Raw genomic sequence first — 16360 nt, 5'->3', positions numbered from 1 at the left:
AATACTCCATTTTTTCCTAGTTTGTTTTAGACAAAATTCTCTCTCATCAACTTGCTTCGTGATCCTCGTCGATCATAAGGCTTTTTGGCAGGTTCGTCGGTAAAGAAAAGGATGAAAAAATGGTCATGAAAAATACTTGTTACTAATACTAGTTTTTTCTAACTTAAAACAGTTTAGTTATCTGATTGTTCACTCGCCATTTCCGTTTCTTGCCATTTCAACCACTGTAGCATGATTTTAGGATAGAGCACTGCAATATTTATTCGAATTTTCGAACCATTTGATATCGCCTCATATTATTCTGTTTCATTTTTCTTTCTTTGTGACTATTTCAAAATAACGAACTAGCTGGGATTGATACAAAAAGGTGCATACCAAGATCTAGCTGCGGTTGAGTTCGGAGAATGAAATTGTTGAGAGATAACTGACTAAGCAAAAAGATGACAACGAAACGAAAAGATAAAATCACAAGGAGAAGCGTATTCTGAAAGTAGTTTGCGTAGACTTCATTACGTTTTCGTATCGTTTCCATATCTGAGAGAACAGTTTTTCAAATTTTATTTTTAAAAAAATGGAACACTTTTTCTATTGTTTCTGAAAGGTGGGGTTCTTTTAGAAAAAATTTGAAAACAATATTCAAGAATAGTTAATTAATTCAGGGACCGAAACAACAAAACACCAGCTAATTTTTTAGTTCTTCCCAAGTACAATATTGACAAAAATCAACTATTTCGAAATTTTCTAGTCCTCTGAAATTCTCTCATAGAAAAGGACACTAGCGTCTGCAGCAAGAACCTCTTCCTCTGAAACACTATGTACTTGTGAATCTGATATACAAAACCAACGTACAAGAGCAGGCTCCGCTATCCCAACAGGATCATCTCCATCGTTTTTGGCTTTCGCTCTTCGGTAAACAGTGTAGTGACCACTTCCCGACCTTCCGAAGTGCTCCACAACAGAAACTAAACAGTACATGTGACGTTCTGAAGGTACAAAACAGAAAGTCCCACCCACCTGCACCAGGCAAAAGCCAGCCAAGAATCAAATTCTTGTTTCGGTGTGTTGTTTCAACAAGCTTAGAAGCAGAAACGTTTCACAAACGCTTCGGGAACACTTGAAAAGGGAAAAGTTCACTTAATTAGTGTATATATACTCAATACCATCTACTAAACACAATCATGTACAAAGGATAAGAGTGCACATACATTTTTAAATAGCATTTTTCTGGAAACCAATGCAGAAAGCAAGTAGGGAAAGGGAGATTTCAAATTTTAACAGCCCAACAAAAGTTGATTGTTATAGTTCCTGCCACAAGAGACAAATAGCTTTACAACCTTTCATACTCCTTTTTACAAAAATATTCGAAAGTTTTTGGATTGCTTATTTTCCCAATTCACGCCAGTGTCCAAGTATCTGAATGGCTATGCAGTCCAAAATGTTCAAATAGCCAAATGTAGCTAGTCTTTGGCAGCAAATAGATTAGATCCTTCATTACAGTTCCAGTCTAAAGGCTCAAGTACTTGTAGCTGATCTGTGGGTAATGGGTATAATCATCGTTTCATGTTAACGAGTATGGATCTGAGAAAGGCACATACATGTAGTAGAATTTACAGCATTTATATTGGATCACATCCAAACAAAAGTTGCTCAGTACAAACCTTGTTATCAGACTGCATGGCTGCATCACCAATTACCGTGTCTGAGAAGCCCCCACTTTGGGGCACATTTGATTTCCCTTGAAAAGCTGGACTATGGGTGTCACCACCTGAGATTTCAAACCCTGGTTGTCCCAAGTCCTCGATAAATCCGGCTTTTGAGTAAATGCCCTTTAGCATGTTCGTATCAAGTTGCGAATGCAAATGATTGGCGTAATGTTGATATTGTTGCTTTGGTCGGAAGCTTTGCACGTTTTCTTCCCAGTTCTTCGTCACCACCCCACTCTTCACGAATGAGTTCAGGTTTAAAATCAGAGGAAAAGACACGTGGCCCTTGAAGAATCAAAACAGAAGTTAGTAGTGACAGTAATTAAAACAACCCTATTTGATATACTAAAATATAGAAAGCAATACTGATAAAGTTTATCAAAAAATTAAAGACTAAATTTCGTGTAGAATACAAAACTTTCCCCATCAAAGGTACTTAATGTAAAGCTGGAAAACACGGGACTAAGCAAGAGATCTGCAAATGCAGAAAAGATTGGAATTGAGAAAGTAGAGTAACAAGATATGATGTTTTAGGAGACCAAGCATATATAATACCTTCTGTTCAAACAAAAATATACTTTGAGATAGTGATCAATTATAAATATAACATAACAAGGGAGTAAAATACCTGAAGTTTAACTAGCTCTCCATACTCATTCATTGAAGCACGCTGTAGATGAATGCATAGAATCTGTGTACAGCATAACAATCAGACTGATGGTATGAATGAAATCAAATTTAACAGCAATAAAGTCAACAGAAGTAGCACTCTAACACTAAGTAACACTCTAACACTCTCATCAGAAGAACTAAAAGCAAAGTGCCAAATACTATACATGAATAAACAGTTCCGGTTTCGAGGTTTTGCTCATTAGCTTCCCAGAATTTATGGAGAGGGTTCTATGGGGGCAACAAAAATGGGTGCTTCCATCCTAGCAGTTTTAAAACGGAAAATTGGAACAGAAGTCTGTAAACATTCAGTTCTAACTTTACCATATTTTCTATCTTTAATACATCCAACCTCCATAAAATGAAAAACTATGATAAAAGTTGAAAAAGGCTCCCAGTAGCATATTTGCCTAAGTCCTCCCCTACCTCTAATGTCAGCATCCAATCCCGTTTGGTGACTGAACAGCTTGCTCTACATATTTGAAGACATGGAATTTTATGTGTAAAATAAGGCTCACTTGCACCAAGAAAGTTCAAAATAATTACTTTTATTGAAAAATCATTGTTGTCGTATACAACAGTGAAAGTCTAACTTGAAAAAGGACTTCGGTGTACATAGTTTAACTGTACAAAAAAATAGGAGTGGGCTGTACTTCCCCAAGAATAAACATAAATTTCCTTGTCCTCAAATCTGCAGAGTCTCAGAATCACTCCCTAGTCCCTATAACCACAATTAAATCTTCTGACACAAGAACCCCCGTTGGCATATAGGGAAACCAATCACGTGATGAGCCAACTATTGTTCTTGTTGCATAACTGCAGAAAAAAAATTGAGGTCTAGTTAACCCCGCTTTAGTTTCTTCACATGAGATAAGGGTTTATACCTTCGGACTTCGAGCAATATTTAGTTGCTTGAAAGTGTGTGAAAAGTTGTTTGACCATGGTAGTGCTTCAAGGTGAGGAAGCTTTTTGCAGTCACAAGAACCATGCTCACAGCAGAGCCTAAGTTTTCCAATATCTGCCTGACAAGAGAACGCACCAAAACTACATAAGCACAACATATAGCCTCATAAAGCAATTAGAGAAAAAAACAAAAAGGAAAAAAAAAAATCCAGAAAATCAAGTTCAGAGAAAATGAACAGATTAAATGAAGTCTTACTCCAAGCAGAGTTGTACTCCTTTCTATTCGGCAAAAATATCATGCATACACCATAAAATGGTTTTGGTGAGCAAGTCTATTTAATCAACTGAGGACTAAGGAGTAAAGGAAATATAGCATTTGTACCAGAAGATTACCTCACACTCATCCATTGAAGATAAGAACTTTATTGCAGCACCATGCCAACAGTGACTGCAACAATAATTATCTAGCCGTTCTGACACAAAGAATTTCCTCAAGCAATCCTCCACAGAACATCCAGGCATCTAGGATCACATGCAAAAGCCGAGAAAGGTAGCTTACTTGTTATTTGAAATCGTTGTGAGATGGAAAGAAATACAAAATCAACAAAATATAGCAGGAATCTCATATATACTTACAATAACGTTAGCACCGCCACAAAGCACTGGTGAAAGGTGTAAGCTATGGAAAAATTGAAAATCCAGAGAGATCTGTAAGATGAATGAAGTTAGATGATCAATAAACTATAGTGTATTAACAAATCACAAAGAATAAATGAACAAAAAAATATCAAAGAGTGTCGTGTGGTGAAAATGCAAGGTAACACAAAGGAGGCCACCCGTAAACACAGCAATAATCGCAAGGTTTTTACCATAAACTTAAACATCCAAAACAAATAACGAAATTCAATAAGGAACCACAAATCATGGTAAGATTTCAATATCAGTTCTCTCTAAGCAAAATGACCCAATTGTGAACACCTCATGAGTATTTTAGCCACCAGCTGTCCTTGACTTACAAATGCAAGATTAGTACAAATGCTGAATTACAGGCACAAAGAGTAAGTAACTCAGATCATTGATTTATAGTCAAAAGTCATCTTATGAGTACCATTCAACCTGAAACGAACAGCTTTCGCAAGTTAAAATGCTTCCAAGAATTCCATCAAAGGGCCCAAGGAAACTTTGTCGCCATCTTTCATGCTCGCTTTGCTCCTCCATCCTCTTTGGAGCAAGAATTCGACTATTAGGAATGGCAGTCACATTTGCCAGAGACATATATACAGGAACATAACAACTTGAAGCTTCTTCTCGTAAAGAGGATAAAATATGAAAGAACGCTTCCTCTGCATCCTATGCGCAGAGAAAGAGCAACAAATAAGGCAGCAGAACATAAGCAATCCAAATACTTGAAAATGCAAATGAAAACAAAAACTGCACCTGTTGGTTGGCAAGGTTGAAGTTAGAAATATAATGATTCATCACAAGCATCAATTTCCGTGGACTTAGTGCCATCCTTTCACGTTGGAGGTTACATAATTCTGCATAAAACATAGTTCTCGTTATAGATCATTATGAAAAAAGATAAAACTTGTTTTCACGGATAAAACGCTGAGCCAGAAGTAGCATGGCGTAAGCTTCCAAGCAGTACAATTCACGTTTGGTACCCAGTTCACAGACCACTACCGAGCAAAAAGATAGGCCTCTGAAAAAGTCGCCCATGCATGAAGCAGCATAGGCAATTCTAAAAATATCCTTCTTATTAAGAAAAACTAAAACATACTCCCTTCGTCCCGTATTCTTGGTTTTTGCAATAAATAGTCATGCCCTTTAATTGGATCAACAAATTACGTATTCTTGAGGGGGGAAAATTGAGAATTGACCCACTAATCAAAAGATTGGGTTTAGTTCTTACAGAAAAAGTTTTCAAAATAACTAAATGAAATGAAAATATAGATGAAAGTTTTTAAGATATGCGGAATACGGAAAAAATGACAGAATAGCATGACTAAGGTAAAGGGGCTATGTTTTATGACCAAATCCTCTTTAGCTTGCCTCTTCTCCTCATAGTTCTTCAACTTCTTTACTTCTCACGAATCTCACCTAACGATAATTAATTATTCCACATCTTAACTATTACCTTGGCACATTGTGTTTGATGGGTCATGAGACTACCTCTCATAGTAAGAAGGAGAACTCAAGAACATGAGCAAAGTGGATAGAGGTTGAAACCAATTTGAAGTTCCAAAAAAAATCCAATGAGGATGATGCTAGGATGAAGTCAGGGAAATGAAGATGTTTGCAGTGAACGAACTTGAGGAGGTTTGGGCCAAACCTAACGAGGAGCCAATCACTAAGATCCTTGGAATGAAGGCCCATTGCTTGGCCAAAATAGAGGCAATGAGTAAGGTAGGCCCAGGGCGAACAGGCCCAAGCCCATGTATAGCTGCAGACACACGACTGTCGGGCCAGTCTGGGATGAATTGGGCCCAACCAGATGCGAGTCTTTCGCCTATTTGGCACCACATGGATGAGTGAGTGGCATGATTTGGCCATGTGGCAGTCTCCTACCTTGCAAGCTTGCGATCATCATGCATGACGCCTTTTGAAGAAACGGTTACAAATGATGTCATAACTCATAAGGATACAAGCCAGGTACTAGGAGCTTTAGTATGCTCACTTTACTTAAGTATATTCTACACCCTACGCCATCATTCTAACTCTAAACCCTTGTGTATTTCCACTTTCGAGAGAGAAGAACTCAGTTTGGCACCGGAGTGCCCACTGGGCTACTACCCTGCTGGTTGGCACTAATTGGTGTAGCTAGCTTGAGAGGTAAAGGGAGACGGAGTTGGGCAACATCAAATCGGGAGAGAAGGAAGAACAAATCAAAACCTGACAGTGTCAAAGCAACAATGAACACGTTTCAAACAGCTGTGACGACCGCCTAATTCCAATTCAGAAACATCACACTCAAAAAAAAAAAAAAACTGACTTTTACACAACCTTCCATCAAAGAAGCCAAGGCAACAGTAAGAGGTGTCAAAGCAACAATGAAAACGTTTCAAACAGCTGTGACGACCACCTAATTCCAATTCAGAAACATCACACACGCACACGCACACACACACAAAGAAAAAAAAGAAGAAAAAACTGACTTTTACACTACCTTCCATCAAAGAAGCCAAGGCAACAGTAAGAGGCAAGCTATCGGTCCATTCCTTTCCCAGCAAACATTCATATTCCTCTACAGTTGTTTGAAGAAAACTTTGAAAGCAAGAACAGCTAGCCAGAGACTGACATATCCATACAACAAGCAGAAGTTCATTTCAGTACAACACACTGAAACTACCATAAATGATTCAGATAACAGAAACCCAGTTGCATCAATGTGTTATACAACATACACATACAACAACAGAAGTTCGAATTCAATAGAGCTCACTGAAGTCAAATAACTGAAACCCAGTTATGTAAATTGGTTATACCTGTAAAATCACATTTAGGAAACAATTATTGCCAAGATTTTGCAATCCAGGTACTACCCACTTCTTCTCCAAAGAACCATCACTATCTGATGACCAAGGTAAGCAATTAAAATTTCTAATTTTACCGTCTCTGAGGGCAAAGATAATACCAGCAACACCCAATAGACCAGCCAATGATATATGAAATCCAGAAGCTGAAACCCACTTCACTTGAGGCAAAGTTCCCAATCCATGTTTGAATTTGTGAAATAATGACGGAATATCGAGTTTTCCTTCAAGTTTCATGTGGAATCAAGCAAAGTTCTTCAAACAATTGATGATTGCTTATGTAGGAGAAGACACTTGGATATGATCAGAGAGCTTGTACTGGTGTCGTTAGCATACGTAAAAGATCATGAGGTCCTTGCAAAACCCTAGAAGATGATGGTAAGTACTGGGGGAAAAGTTGTGGCTTTTTTTGTGCAGTTTGAAAGAATCACGGCCGGACTCTGGTTCTAGCAAAGCCCACTGTTTTCTTGGTCTTGCGTGGAGTAAAATTACACTTAACTTTAAAACGAGGCCGAGCGGGTTTCATTCGGACCTCGCATCCTGGACACCGGAGGTCTTTTAACTGCCTCGCTTCTTGACACGCGTTTGAAGCTCGCCGTCCATCACCTCTCTCCCTCTACCTTTCCTGCTCCGATCAGACTCATCTTCGGCCCCAAGCAAGGGCGGAATTACTTTAAAGGCTATAAACCAGGTCAGAAAAACGAAAAAAAAAGAAATTTATATGTAAAAGTTTTGCCTAATTTTTTATTTATTTTTAGCCCAATCTAACCCATTAAGCCCATTTTGGCTCAGCTCTCTCAGCCTCTCTGTAGACATCTCTCCCTCTCTCTTACGTTATTTCTTTTCTGCGTTCTCTCCCTCTCTACTACTGTCAAGGACCGGAGTTTTTGTTAATTGTTCAAAGCTAAAAACTCAGTCAAATCAACTCAAAGAATTTTATGAAACATTAAGTGCTCGATCTTTTGATTCAAATGTTACAGGAAAAGTCCTAAAAATCAACCTCAAGCTTCCCGTTGGTCAAGATGTTGATGAAGAAGCGGAATCCTAAATGCATTTATCTTAGTTGTTTGATTATCTTTCAAACCATATGATAGAAAATTCATTCTCAATGTAGGGCTTGTATAGGAGAAAGAACCATACCTCGATTGTGTTTTGTCTGGCTTGAGAGACTTAAAATTTTTATTAGGTATATCTACTTTTTAATTATATATTAATTATGATTAACGTTGTTGAAATATAAAATAAATTTAGTATTTTGGTACAAAAAAATAAAGTCCAAATAAGTCCAATTGACAAAGCTTCAGTTAACAAAACCCAAAGATAAAAGATACAGAGTATTATTGAAGAAGTATAAATATCTAATTTTTAGAAATTCTAAAATATCTAGCTCTGAAAGTTTTAGAATATCATTGTGAAATATCTAGAAATTTTTGTGAGAATTAATCACATGTGTAATTTTAGATTACCTCAAAATTTATCTTGTATTTTTTTTTTTGAAAGTCAAAATTTATCTTGTATGAAAATATCTTTATACTAGAGCCTTCCATGGAGTAGTATAAATATAGGGATATGTATTGAGTTCAAATGTAATACAGATGCTCTCATTCCCCACTCTTGTCTTTAGTATGTAATACAGATGCTCTCATTCCCCACTCTTGTCTTTAGTATTCTCCCTCTTTCAACATTCTTCTCCAACTAAACCAAAGGAACTCCTACTCTCCCAACAAAAGAACTTTAAGATATGCGCGATACGTATCCCGTATAATCTATACAATTGAAAAAAAAATTGCCCACTGAAATTATTTTAGGTTAGCCTAGGGCTGAATCAATTTCTGGTTAACGCAATCATGTTTTGGTTAACACCCTTGCCCCAAGGTCAAGGATTTGTTCACATAGGCATAGTTGACATCAGAATAGAGGTTTCAGCTTCAGTAGTTGATATCGGAAGAGAGGTTTTAGCTTCAGTAGTCTCCCTCTCCGGAGACCAAGTTTGCCCATGCCTCGACATCAAACAGAGGCGAGCTTGCATAGTCCAAGGGTGGACTGTTATAGGCGTACACACTGTCGTGTGTGCAGGCAGTCAAGCCAACGTCGGGCTATGACATGCCCCAACCCAAGGGTGAGCCTGCACTGTGTCCAAGGGCTGATTGCTATAAGTGTTGTACGTGTAGGCAGTCGACAAAGGCGGCTAAGAGGAGCCAACGTCGGGCTGCAGCATGCCCTAACCTCGAGGGTCGACGGTGGATTGAGTAGTCATCGACATTGTCGGCAAATGGAGAGAGGAAACAAAGAAGCTCCGGCGCAGCATGCCCAAGAATAGGAAGTACCTCAAGAATAGGCAATAGCAATAGGGTCGTTGCCACCAGAAGAAATGGCGAATAGAAGGGCCCGGTGCTCATGGTCGTCAAGTAGAAGAGTGAGGCATGGTGGTCAGAAAAATAGCAATAAGGGGGCCCGGTGCTCATGGTCGTCAAGTAGAAGAGTGAGGCATGGTGGTCGGAAAAATAGCAATAAGGGAGGCGTAGTGGATGATGGCATGGTCGGCTTATGATAAATCCTCGCAACTATCCAACTGGCATCTTGCAAAATTAAAAGAGACAAATTGAGCAATTTTGCATAATATGACGGAACAATTTTGAATTTGATTGAAAATGAACAATTTGGCAGTTCATGGACTGATCGATTTATGCATGTTACCGAATTCTATTTATCGATGGTGCACGTTACCGAATTTTAGCAATTGTCCCTCTTTGCAATCATTAAGAGGAAAAAATGCGATTTCTCTACTTCTCTTACAAAATACATTGTCTTACTCCCTCCATCACAATCCCTCCCAATTTATTTGTCTAATTTCAACATCCATGCACCTCAAAAAATTATCAACATTTTACAATCTACATTGTTTCACATAATTTTGAAAACCTTGTCTAATAAAAGTAATTAAGATTTATCAAGATTCAAAACAAGATGCATTGCATGTAAAAGACATTATAAATGACGAGTGCTAGGGACAAAAAAAATAGGTAAAGAAAAAACCTTTAAAGTGTACATAAACGGCTCAGATTCATTGTGCAGTGCATCTGAGCCGTTAATATACACTTTAAGGGTCTTTTCTTTATCCATTTTCTTTGTATTTAGCATTTCTCATTATAAATTGAAACTCTCAAATAGTGAAAGTGGACAACCGGAGGGATACTAATTTGGTTTCCTAGTCTTGTGGTTGAGCAAGAATGTGCTCATACCATTTCTTTGCCCTCCATAATGTACCTTTATCAAGCTTTATAAAATCTCTGTACGTTTGCCAAGAAAAAAAAAACTTATTACTCCAAATTATCATTCATTATACCCAAGATTAACACTAACAATATTATTAGAGACCTAGCCTAATTCCATTACTCAAAAAGTCTATCACAATTACTTGGAGAAAAAACTCCCACTAACACTACTAGGAACTCTCATAAACATGAAAACATTTTTTTGAACAACGAAAAAGATTTTATTAATCAAGTATAAGAATACAGCATCCAATCCCGTTTGGTGACTGAATAGCTCGCCCTACATATTTGAAGATGTGGAAGCCAAGGCAACAGTAAGAGGTGTCAAAGCAACAATGAACACGTTTCAAATAGCTGCGACGACCGCCTAATTCAAATTCAGAAACATCACACACACACACAAAAACTGACTTTTACACTACCTTCCATCAAAGAAGCCAAGGCAACAGTAAGAGGCAAGCTATCAGTCCATTCCTCTCCCAGCAAACATTCATATTCCTCTACAGTTGTTTGAAGAAAACTTTGAAAGCAAGAACAGCTAGCCAGAGCCTGACATATCCATACAACAAGCAGAAGTTCATTTCAGTACAACACACTGAAACTACCACAAATGATTCACATAACAGAAACCCAGTTGCATCAACGTGTTATACAACATATACATACAACAACAGAAGTTCGAATTCAATAGAGCTCACTGAAACTACAAAATGAGTCAAATAACTGAAATCCAGTTATGTAAATTGGTTATAACTGTAAAATCATGTTTAGGAAACAATTATAGCCAAGATTTTGCAATCCAGGTACTACCCACTTCTTCTCCAAAGAACCATCACTATTTGATGACCAAGGTAAGCAATTAAAATTTCTAATTTTACAGTCTCTGAGGGCAAAGATAAAACCAGCGACACCCAATAGACCAGCCAATGATATATGAAATCCAGAAGCTGAAACCCACTTCACTTGAGGCAAAGTTCCCAACCCATGTTTGAATTTGTGAAATAATGATGGAGAAGTGATATGGTGAAACATGAATGCAAGGGGAAATCGAGGGATACCATAGAGGAGTCAGACTTAGTCACTAAGGCTTTATTTGGTTGATAGTTTAATTTAGTTTAGTTTTGGTAGTGGGTAGAGAGAGAAATATGGTAATGATTTGAGAGAGGCATAATGATTGGAGAGAAATAGAGAGAAATGAAATTAATAATTAGAGATATGGGGTAATGATTGGAGAAAGATATATGGTAATGATTGAAAAACAAAACTAAAACTAAAATAAAATGGCAACCGAACACAGCCTAAGTCATCGAGGTCTTCAGCAAAGAAAAGGAAAATAATTCAGACAAGTGAATCAAGATCAACTAAGCGTACTCGGACCACCAAAGGACAGGGTATGGGTTTTGGAACATAAATTAAAATGATGATTTTGTTACTTAACACTAGAGTTGAAGTTGTTATGGACAACATATGTTTCGTTGGAGGCCAAATGGTCAAATTGTGAATAATTGGGATTGAAATTTGATGGCATTTCATTGCCTTGAAAATGTCAATTTCATGAAGAATAGATATGAAATTGACATGTTAACGGGTCTTTATTTCAAACCAAGAAAGACTGTCTGCAAATTTTTTTTTCACGTTTAATGGCTTTGATGATTTGTTTTAGACTTCAGTACGTTTTGCATCAAACGATCTCTTATGAAATTCTGTCATGCATCAATAATTACTTATGATTGTACGCACCTTATGCTACTGCACAGTGGATGAGATGGTTGCTAACAATATTTGGATTTGTTTGTTGATTCGCATAACATGGACTAAACAATTTTCCAATTCGATGGGAAATGAACAATTTGGCAGTTTGTGGATAGTTCTATTTAACGGTGGAGTACCAAATTCCAGCAAATGTCCCTCTATGCAATCCTTAAGAGGAAAAAATGTGACTTCTCTACTTCTTCTGCACAATACATTGTCTTAGTAATTTGTTCCATTTGGGGGCTAATGATTTTTCATGCGGACCCCTCTCTTGGAAAAATAAATGTCTGCACTTATGTTTCATGGAATAAAAAATTCTGCAACCTCATGTTATAGTGATTTGGTTTTCCATGTATCAGTGCCTCAACATTGAAAATGATATAGTTTGCCTCTATTGGGAGGCACATTGGTTTCTAGCTCATTACGTTTCCGGCACCTCACGAACTTCTTACTAGGGCAGTACTACAGGAATTTTCGAGTGTTTAGATGCACGTGTTTTGTTCATATTCCTGTGCAGGACCTACAAAGACAGGAATGATACCAATGGCACTACTCCTTCAAACTGTATGCTGAAGAACTCATGCGTTCGCAACGACAAAAGTTAGCTGAAAAGCAGGGCCAAGATACAAAGGAATCCCTCTACCGGCTTTCATACATCGTCAAGAGTAGTTGCTTTGTGAGTTAATGAAAATTATGCATGCCATATGTCCTCAATATCTATTGAAGTGAACTGATTAATGCATCGTCCAATACGTATTTGAAACAGGATTTGGTTGCGGTCAAGAATCCTAGTGATCATCTGTTGGATAGGATGCTTGATAATTGGATCAAGAAAACAAGAAGTTTTAGGTACGTTATCTTCCCAATATACATGCAAAGCCATTGGACAGTCTTGGTGCAAGATCGTGAAGAGGGAACATGGAGATTTTACAACTCCTTCCGGCCAAGAAGGGGAAGGGACTGCCATTTTGAACCAGCCAAAAAGTTGGTAATATAACAAATGGAACAGAATAAAAAAACACATCTATCACAAATAGCTAAAAATTTCTAATTTTTCAATATATCCATGCAGAAAAAAATTGTAGAGGAATATGAGGAAAGAAACTCAAATGGGCTAGTTAGCACACAAGATTTCCGAGAGATTGTATCGGTGCGAAGCAGTCCCCAACTAATATCAGGATCGTAAGTCATTCATGCAAAAGCCATTTTGAAAGTGACATTTTTTTGGTGGAAATTGAAACACTGTGGCTCCAACTAATTATTGTTCTATTATTTCAGACTTGATTGTGGTGTTATTGTGATTTACATCATGCAGCGAGTACTATGGGACAAGGAAATCGAGAGCAACCTACCGAATGATGAATGTAAGAAGATACGAGCTAAAAACCTCCACGAGTTTCTCAGCGATGAGGAATTGTACTCATGGACTCAGGAAGCAAACAAGGAGTAGGAGGATGAATATAAGGCACTCTCAAGCGATAGAAGGGGACATAGGCATGAGTGTGTTAGTGATAATTTTGGAAGGATTGTGCCAAAATATTTTGCCATGTTTAATACGGTTCGACACTGGAGAAACAATTGCTATTAGTGATTTTTTTTTTTGGATATATATGTGGTGATCAAGAATTAAATGTGGAAATATTTTGGGCTGTAAGAAATAAGACAGGTGAACAAAGGTTATGGACAGATGAAAGTCGGGAATGATCAAATGCACGAGTTGCGAACTGCGACCTGATACACGTGGACTGCAAAATTTAGTACGTTTTGGTAATTTACATTAGTGAGTTGCGACCTGATACACCTAAACCACTTTTAGTGGGTGTTTCTGGAAAATTATTTTGACAGATTTTTAAATTTGGCTTCTAAAATCAGTTTAGAATAATGTCAAAAATTCTACAACACTGATTTTAGAATCTATAGCTTCTAAGGAACCTGAAAAAAGAAAGAAATTCTCAAAATTTTAAGACTCGGTTTGGCTAGTTTTAGGGATTCTGCAACACAAATTTTTAAAAAAGAAAAAAAATTCTCATAATCTCGCAACTGCAACAAACATGTTTTTTCAACTTCTAATAAAATTCAGAATTCTTCCCAAACTTCTACTAAATTCAAAATCTTAAATCAATTCAGAAAAAGCTAAAGCACGTTCAGAATCTAAAATATGCATAGCTAAGAAAACACGCCCATAGTTGCTTAACGTCAATTCAGAATCTAATAAAATACGCATATCTAAGAAAACACACAGTTGTTTAACGTCAATTCAGAATCTAATAAAAAATGCATAGCTAAGAAAAACACGCCCATAGTTCTTGGGTAAGTGGGCCCCAAGGTCAATAATGTGTTCACATAGGCACAGTTGACATGGGAAGAGAGGTTCCAGCTTGAGCTTCATAAGTTCCCGCTGCAATAGTCTCCCTCCTTGGAGACACGTTCGCAAATGCCCATGCCTCATTATCAGGTGAGCCTCCTACATAGTCCAAGGGCGGACTGCTATAGGTGAACATGTTGTCGTATGCGTAGGTAGTGGAGCCAATGTAGGGCTGCTGCATGCCCAAACCCAAGGGTGAGCCTGCATTTCCAAGGGTTGATTGCTATAAGTCAACAGAGGTGGCTGAGAGGAGCTAATGTCAGGCTACGGCATGCCCTGATCCCAAGGGTAGACGATATGCGGCTGAGAGGAGCCAATGTTGAGCTCCGGCATGCCCCAACCCCAAGGGTAGACGGTACGCAGCTGAGAGAAGCCAATGTCGGGCTGCAGCATGCCCTAACCCCAAGGATAGACAGTACACTAAGGAGTCATCGACATTGTCGGTAGAGGGAGGGAGGAAACAAAGGACGGCCTCTACATGCCCCAAGAATAGGAAGTATCCCAAGAAGAATAGCCAATAACAATAGTGGTAGTCGCTGCTGAAATAAATGGCTGGTAGAAGGGCCGGTGCTCATAATGGTCGTCAAGTAGAAGGGAGGCATGGTGGTAGGAAAAATAGCAATCGGTGAACTCTAAACAACCATAGAGAGAGGCGTGGTAGGAACCACCATAGAGAGTCGTGGTCGGAACAATCATAGACATAGGTATACTTGGAACAACCATAGAGAAAGGCGCAGTGGTCGGCTCATGATAAATCTTCACAACTATTGTCTTGCAAAATTAAAAGAGAGAAATTGAGTAATTTGGATAACATGGACTGAACAATTTTGCATAACATGGATTGAACAATTTGAATGGAAATGAATAATTTGGCAGTTCATGTACTTTGATCAATTTAACGATGGTGTTACCGAATTCCAACAATTGCCCATCCTCACAATCATTAAGAGGAAAAAATGCACCTCTTGCAAAAAAATACATTGTGTTACTCCCTCCAATGCAATCCGACCCAATTTATTTAATTTGTCCAATTTCGACATTGATGCACCTCAAAAAACTGTCTACATGTTACAATGGTTCACATAATTTTAAAAACCTCGTCTAATAAAAGTAATTGAGATTTATCAATATTAAAAAAAAAATGCATTGCATATAAAAAATATTATAAACTGAAACTGAAAGTGTACAAAAGGAGCGATACTAATTTGGTTCCATTTGGGGGCTAACGTTTTTTACCTCATTGAAAGACATGAAACGCTCTGATGGAGTATTCCTCCATGAACTATTTGGTCTCCACAAAGGACGACCCTGAACACTCCCTGAATGTCAGCCTCCTCCAGAATCCAATATTCCCAATCGCGATAGATGATTGGGATACCTTCCACAAGCCATTAGCTCTGTCGACTTTTGATCGACTACCACTTGGATACCTCGGATCACGCTTCGTGTAAAACCACCACAAAGTCGCGAGGGCAGTAATGGATAACGACCCGGAAATAATTTGAAAGAAAGGAAAGTTAATCTAAGTAATTCTGATTTATTTTTCGAGCAAAAGGTATTAGGCTAGTGAAAGGTCTTCTCTGTGTTTTTGTTTTTTGAGTAAAGGGATTAGGATAGTGAAATGGTCTTTTCTTTGTTTTCTAAATCTATTTTGTTTTCTAGTCTTGTGGGGAGCAAGAATGTTTGTTTTTTTTATCAGCGATTTTTTTTTATTAAAACTCAATAAATGGTACATCAAGGTGGCCAAAACTAGATACGAGGAGAACTTGGAGCATAGAAAATGCCAAAAAAAAAGAAAGAAAAAAAACTAGATTGCTAGTGTTTTTTCGTTCACATAGTGGCCATCGGCTTGTTGCTGATTTCTTCTTTTGTTTTTTTTTTGTTTTTGGCATTTTCTGTGCTCCAAGTTTTCCTCGTATCTAGTTTTGGCTGTCTTGATGTACCCTTAATTGAGTTTTAATAAAAAAAAAATCGTCAATAAAAAAAAATCCATTCTTACTCCCCACAATACTAGAAAACAAAACAGATTTAGAAAACAAAGAAGAGACCTTTCACTAGCCTAATCCCTTTACTCAAAACACAAAAAAAAACAGAGAGAAGACCTTTCACTAGCTAGCCTAATTCCTTTGCTCGAAAAATAAATCAAAATTACTTGGATTA

The 16360-nt window shown here is 37.8% G+C and overlaps 2 protein-coding genes across 4 annotated transcripts; one reads left to right on the top strand and one right to left on the bottom strand.

The window, feature by feature from the left end:
* Positions 1 to 622: 622 nt before the first annotated feature.
* On the bottom strand, positions 623 to 7495 carry LOC131298144 (ubiquitin carboxyl-terminal hydrolase 27). 3 transcript variants are annotated; one of them, XM_058323459.1, is made up of 10 exons: positions 6761 to 7495; positions 6442 to 6568; positions 4713 to 4813; positions 4392 to 4625; positions 3912 to 3983; positions 3669 to 3797; positions 3257 to 3394; positions 2332 to 2394; positions 1659 to 1988; positions 623 to 1014 (listed from the first exon to the last, which is right to left on the bottom strand). In XM_058323459.1, exons 1-10 carry the CDS (start codon positions 7043 to 7045, stop codon positions 742 to 744), a joined length of 1752 nt encoding a protein of 583 aa, XP_058179442.1. In that variant the 5' UTR covers positions 7046 to 7495; the 3' UTR covers positions 623 to 741. The 3 variants fall into 3 exon arrangements, with proteins under 3 accessions (XP_058179442.1, XP_058179443.1, XP_058179444.1); XM_058323460.1 differs by having other exon boundaries at positions 1659 to 1940; positions 6761 to 7489; XM_058323461.1 differs by lacking the exons at positions 6442 to 6568; positions 6761 to 7495 and adding an exon at positions 5608 to 6256.
* A 4932-nt stretch (positions 7496 to 12427) lies between these two features.
* LOC131298146 (uncharacterized) lies at positions 12428 to 13414 on the top strand. Its single transcript, XM_058323462.1, has 3 exons — positions 12428 to 12823; positions 12908 to 13017; positions 13114 to 13414. The coding sequence occupies exons 1-3, from the start codon at positions 12647 to 12649 to the stop codon at positions 13283 to 13285; spliced, it is 459 nt and encodes a 152-aa protein (XP_058179445.1). The 5' UTR covers positions 12428 to 12646; the 3' UTR covers positions 13286 to 13414.
* The last annotated feature ends 2946 nt before the right edge of the window (positions 13415 to 16360 follow it).

Source organism: Rhododendron vialii, chromosome 8a, assembly GCF_030253575.1.
Source record: "Rhododendron vialii isolate Sample 1 chromosome 8a, ASM3025357v1".
Taxonomy (NCBI): Eukaryota; Viridiplantae; Streptophyta; class Magnoliopsida; order Ericales; family Ericaceae; genus Rhododendron; species Rhododendron vialii.
The sequence above is the reverse complement of the archived record's forward strand: the minus strand, read 5'-3'. Positions and strand labels throughout refer to the sequence as shown.

Bases quoted from the DNA above. Each gene is read 5' to 3' on its own strand.
- LOC131298144 (XM_058323459.1), bottom strand. From the start codon at position 7,045: ATGAAACTTGAAGGAAAACTCGATATTCCGTCATTATTTCACAAATTC. The intron at 3,798-3,911 runs GTAAGTATATAT...ATGTGATCCTAG, and splicing joins GTGGCGGTGCTAACGTTATT to ATGCCTGGATGTTCTGTGGA. The intron at 2,395-3,256 runs GTATAAACCCTT...TGCTGTACACAG, and splicing joins ATATTGCTCGAAGTCCGAAG to ATTCTATGCATTCATCTACA.
- LOC131298146 (XM_058323462.1), top strand. From the start codon at position 12,647: ATGCTTGATAATTGGATCAAGAAAACAAGAAGTTTTAGGTACGTTATC. The intron at 12,824-12,907 runs GTAATATAACAA...ATATCCATGCAG, and splicing joins TTGAACCAGCCAAAAAGTTG to AAAAAAATTGTAGAGGAATA. The intron at 13,018-13,113 runs GTAAGTCATTCA...CTATTATTTCAG, and splicing joins CCCCAACTAATATCAGGATC to ACTTGATTGTGGTGTTATTG.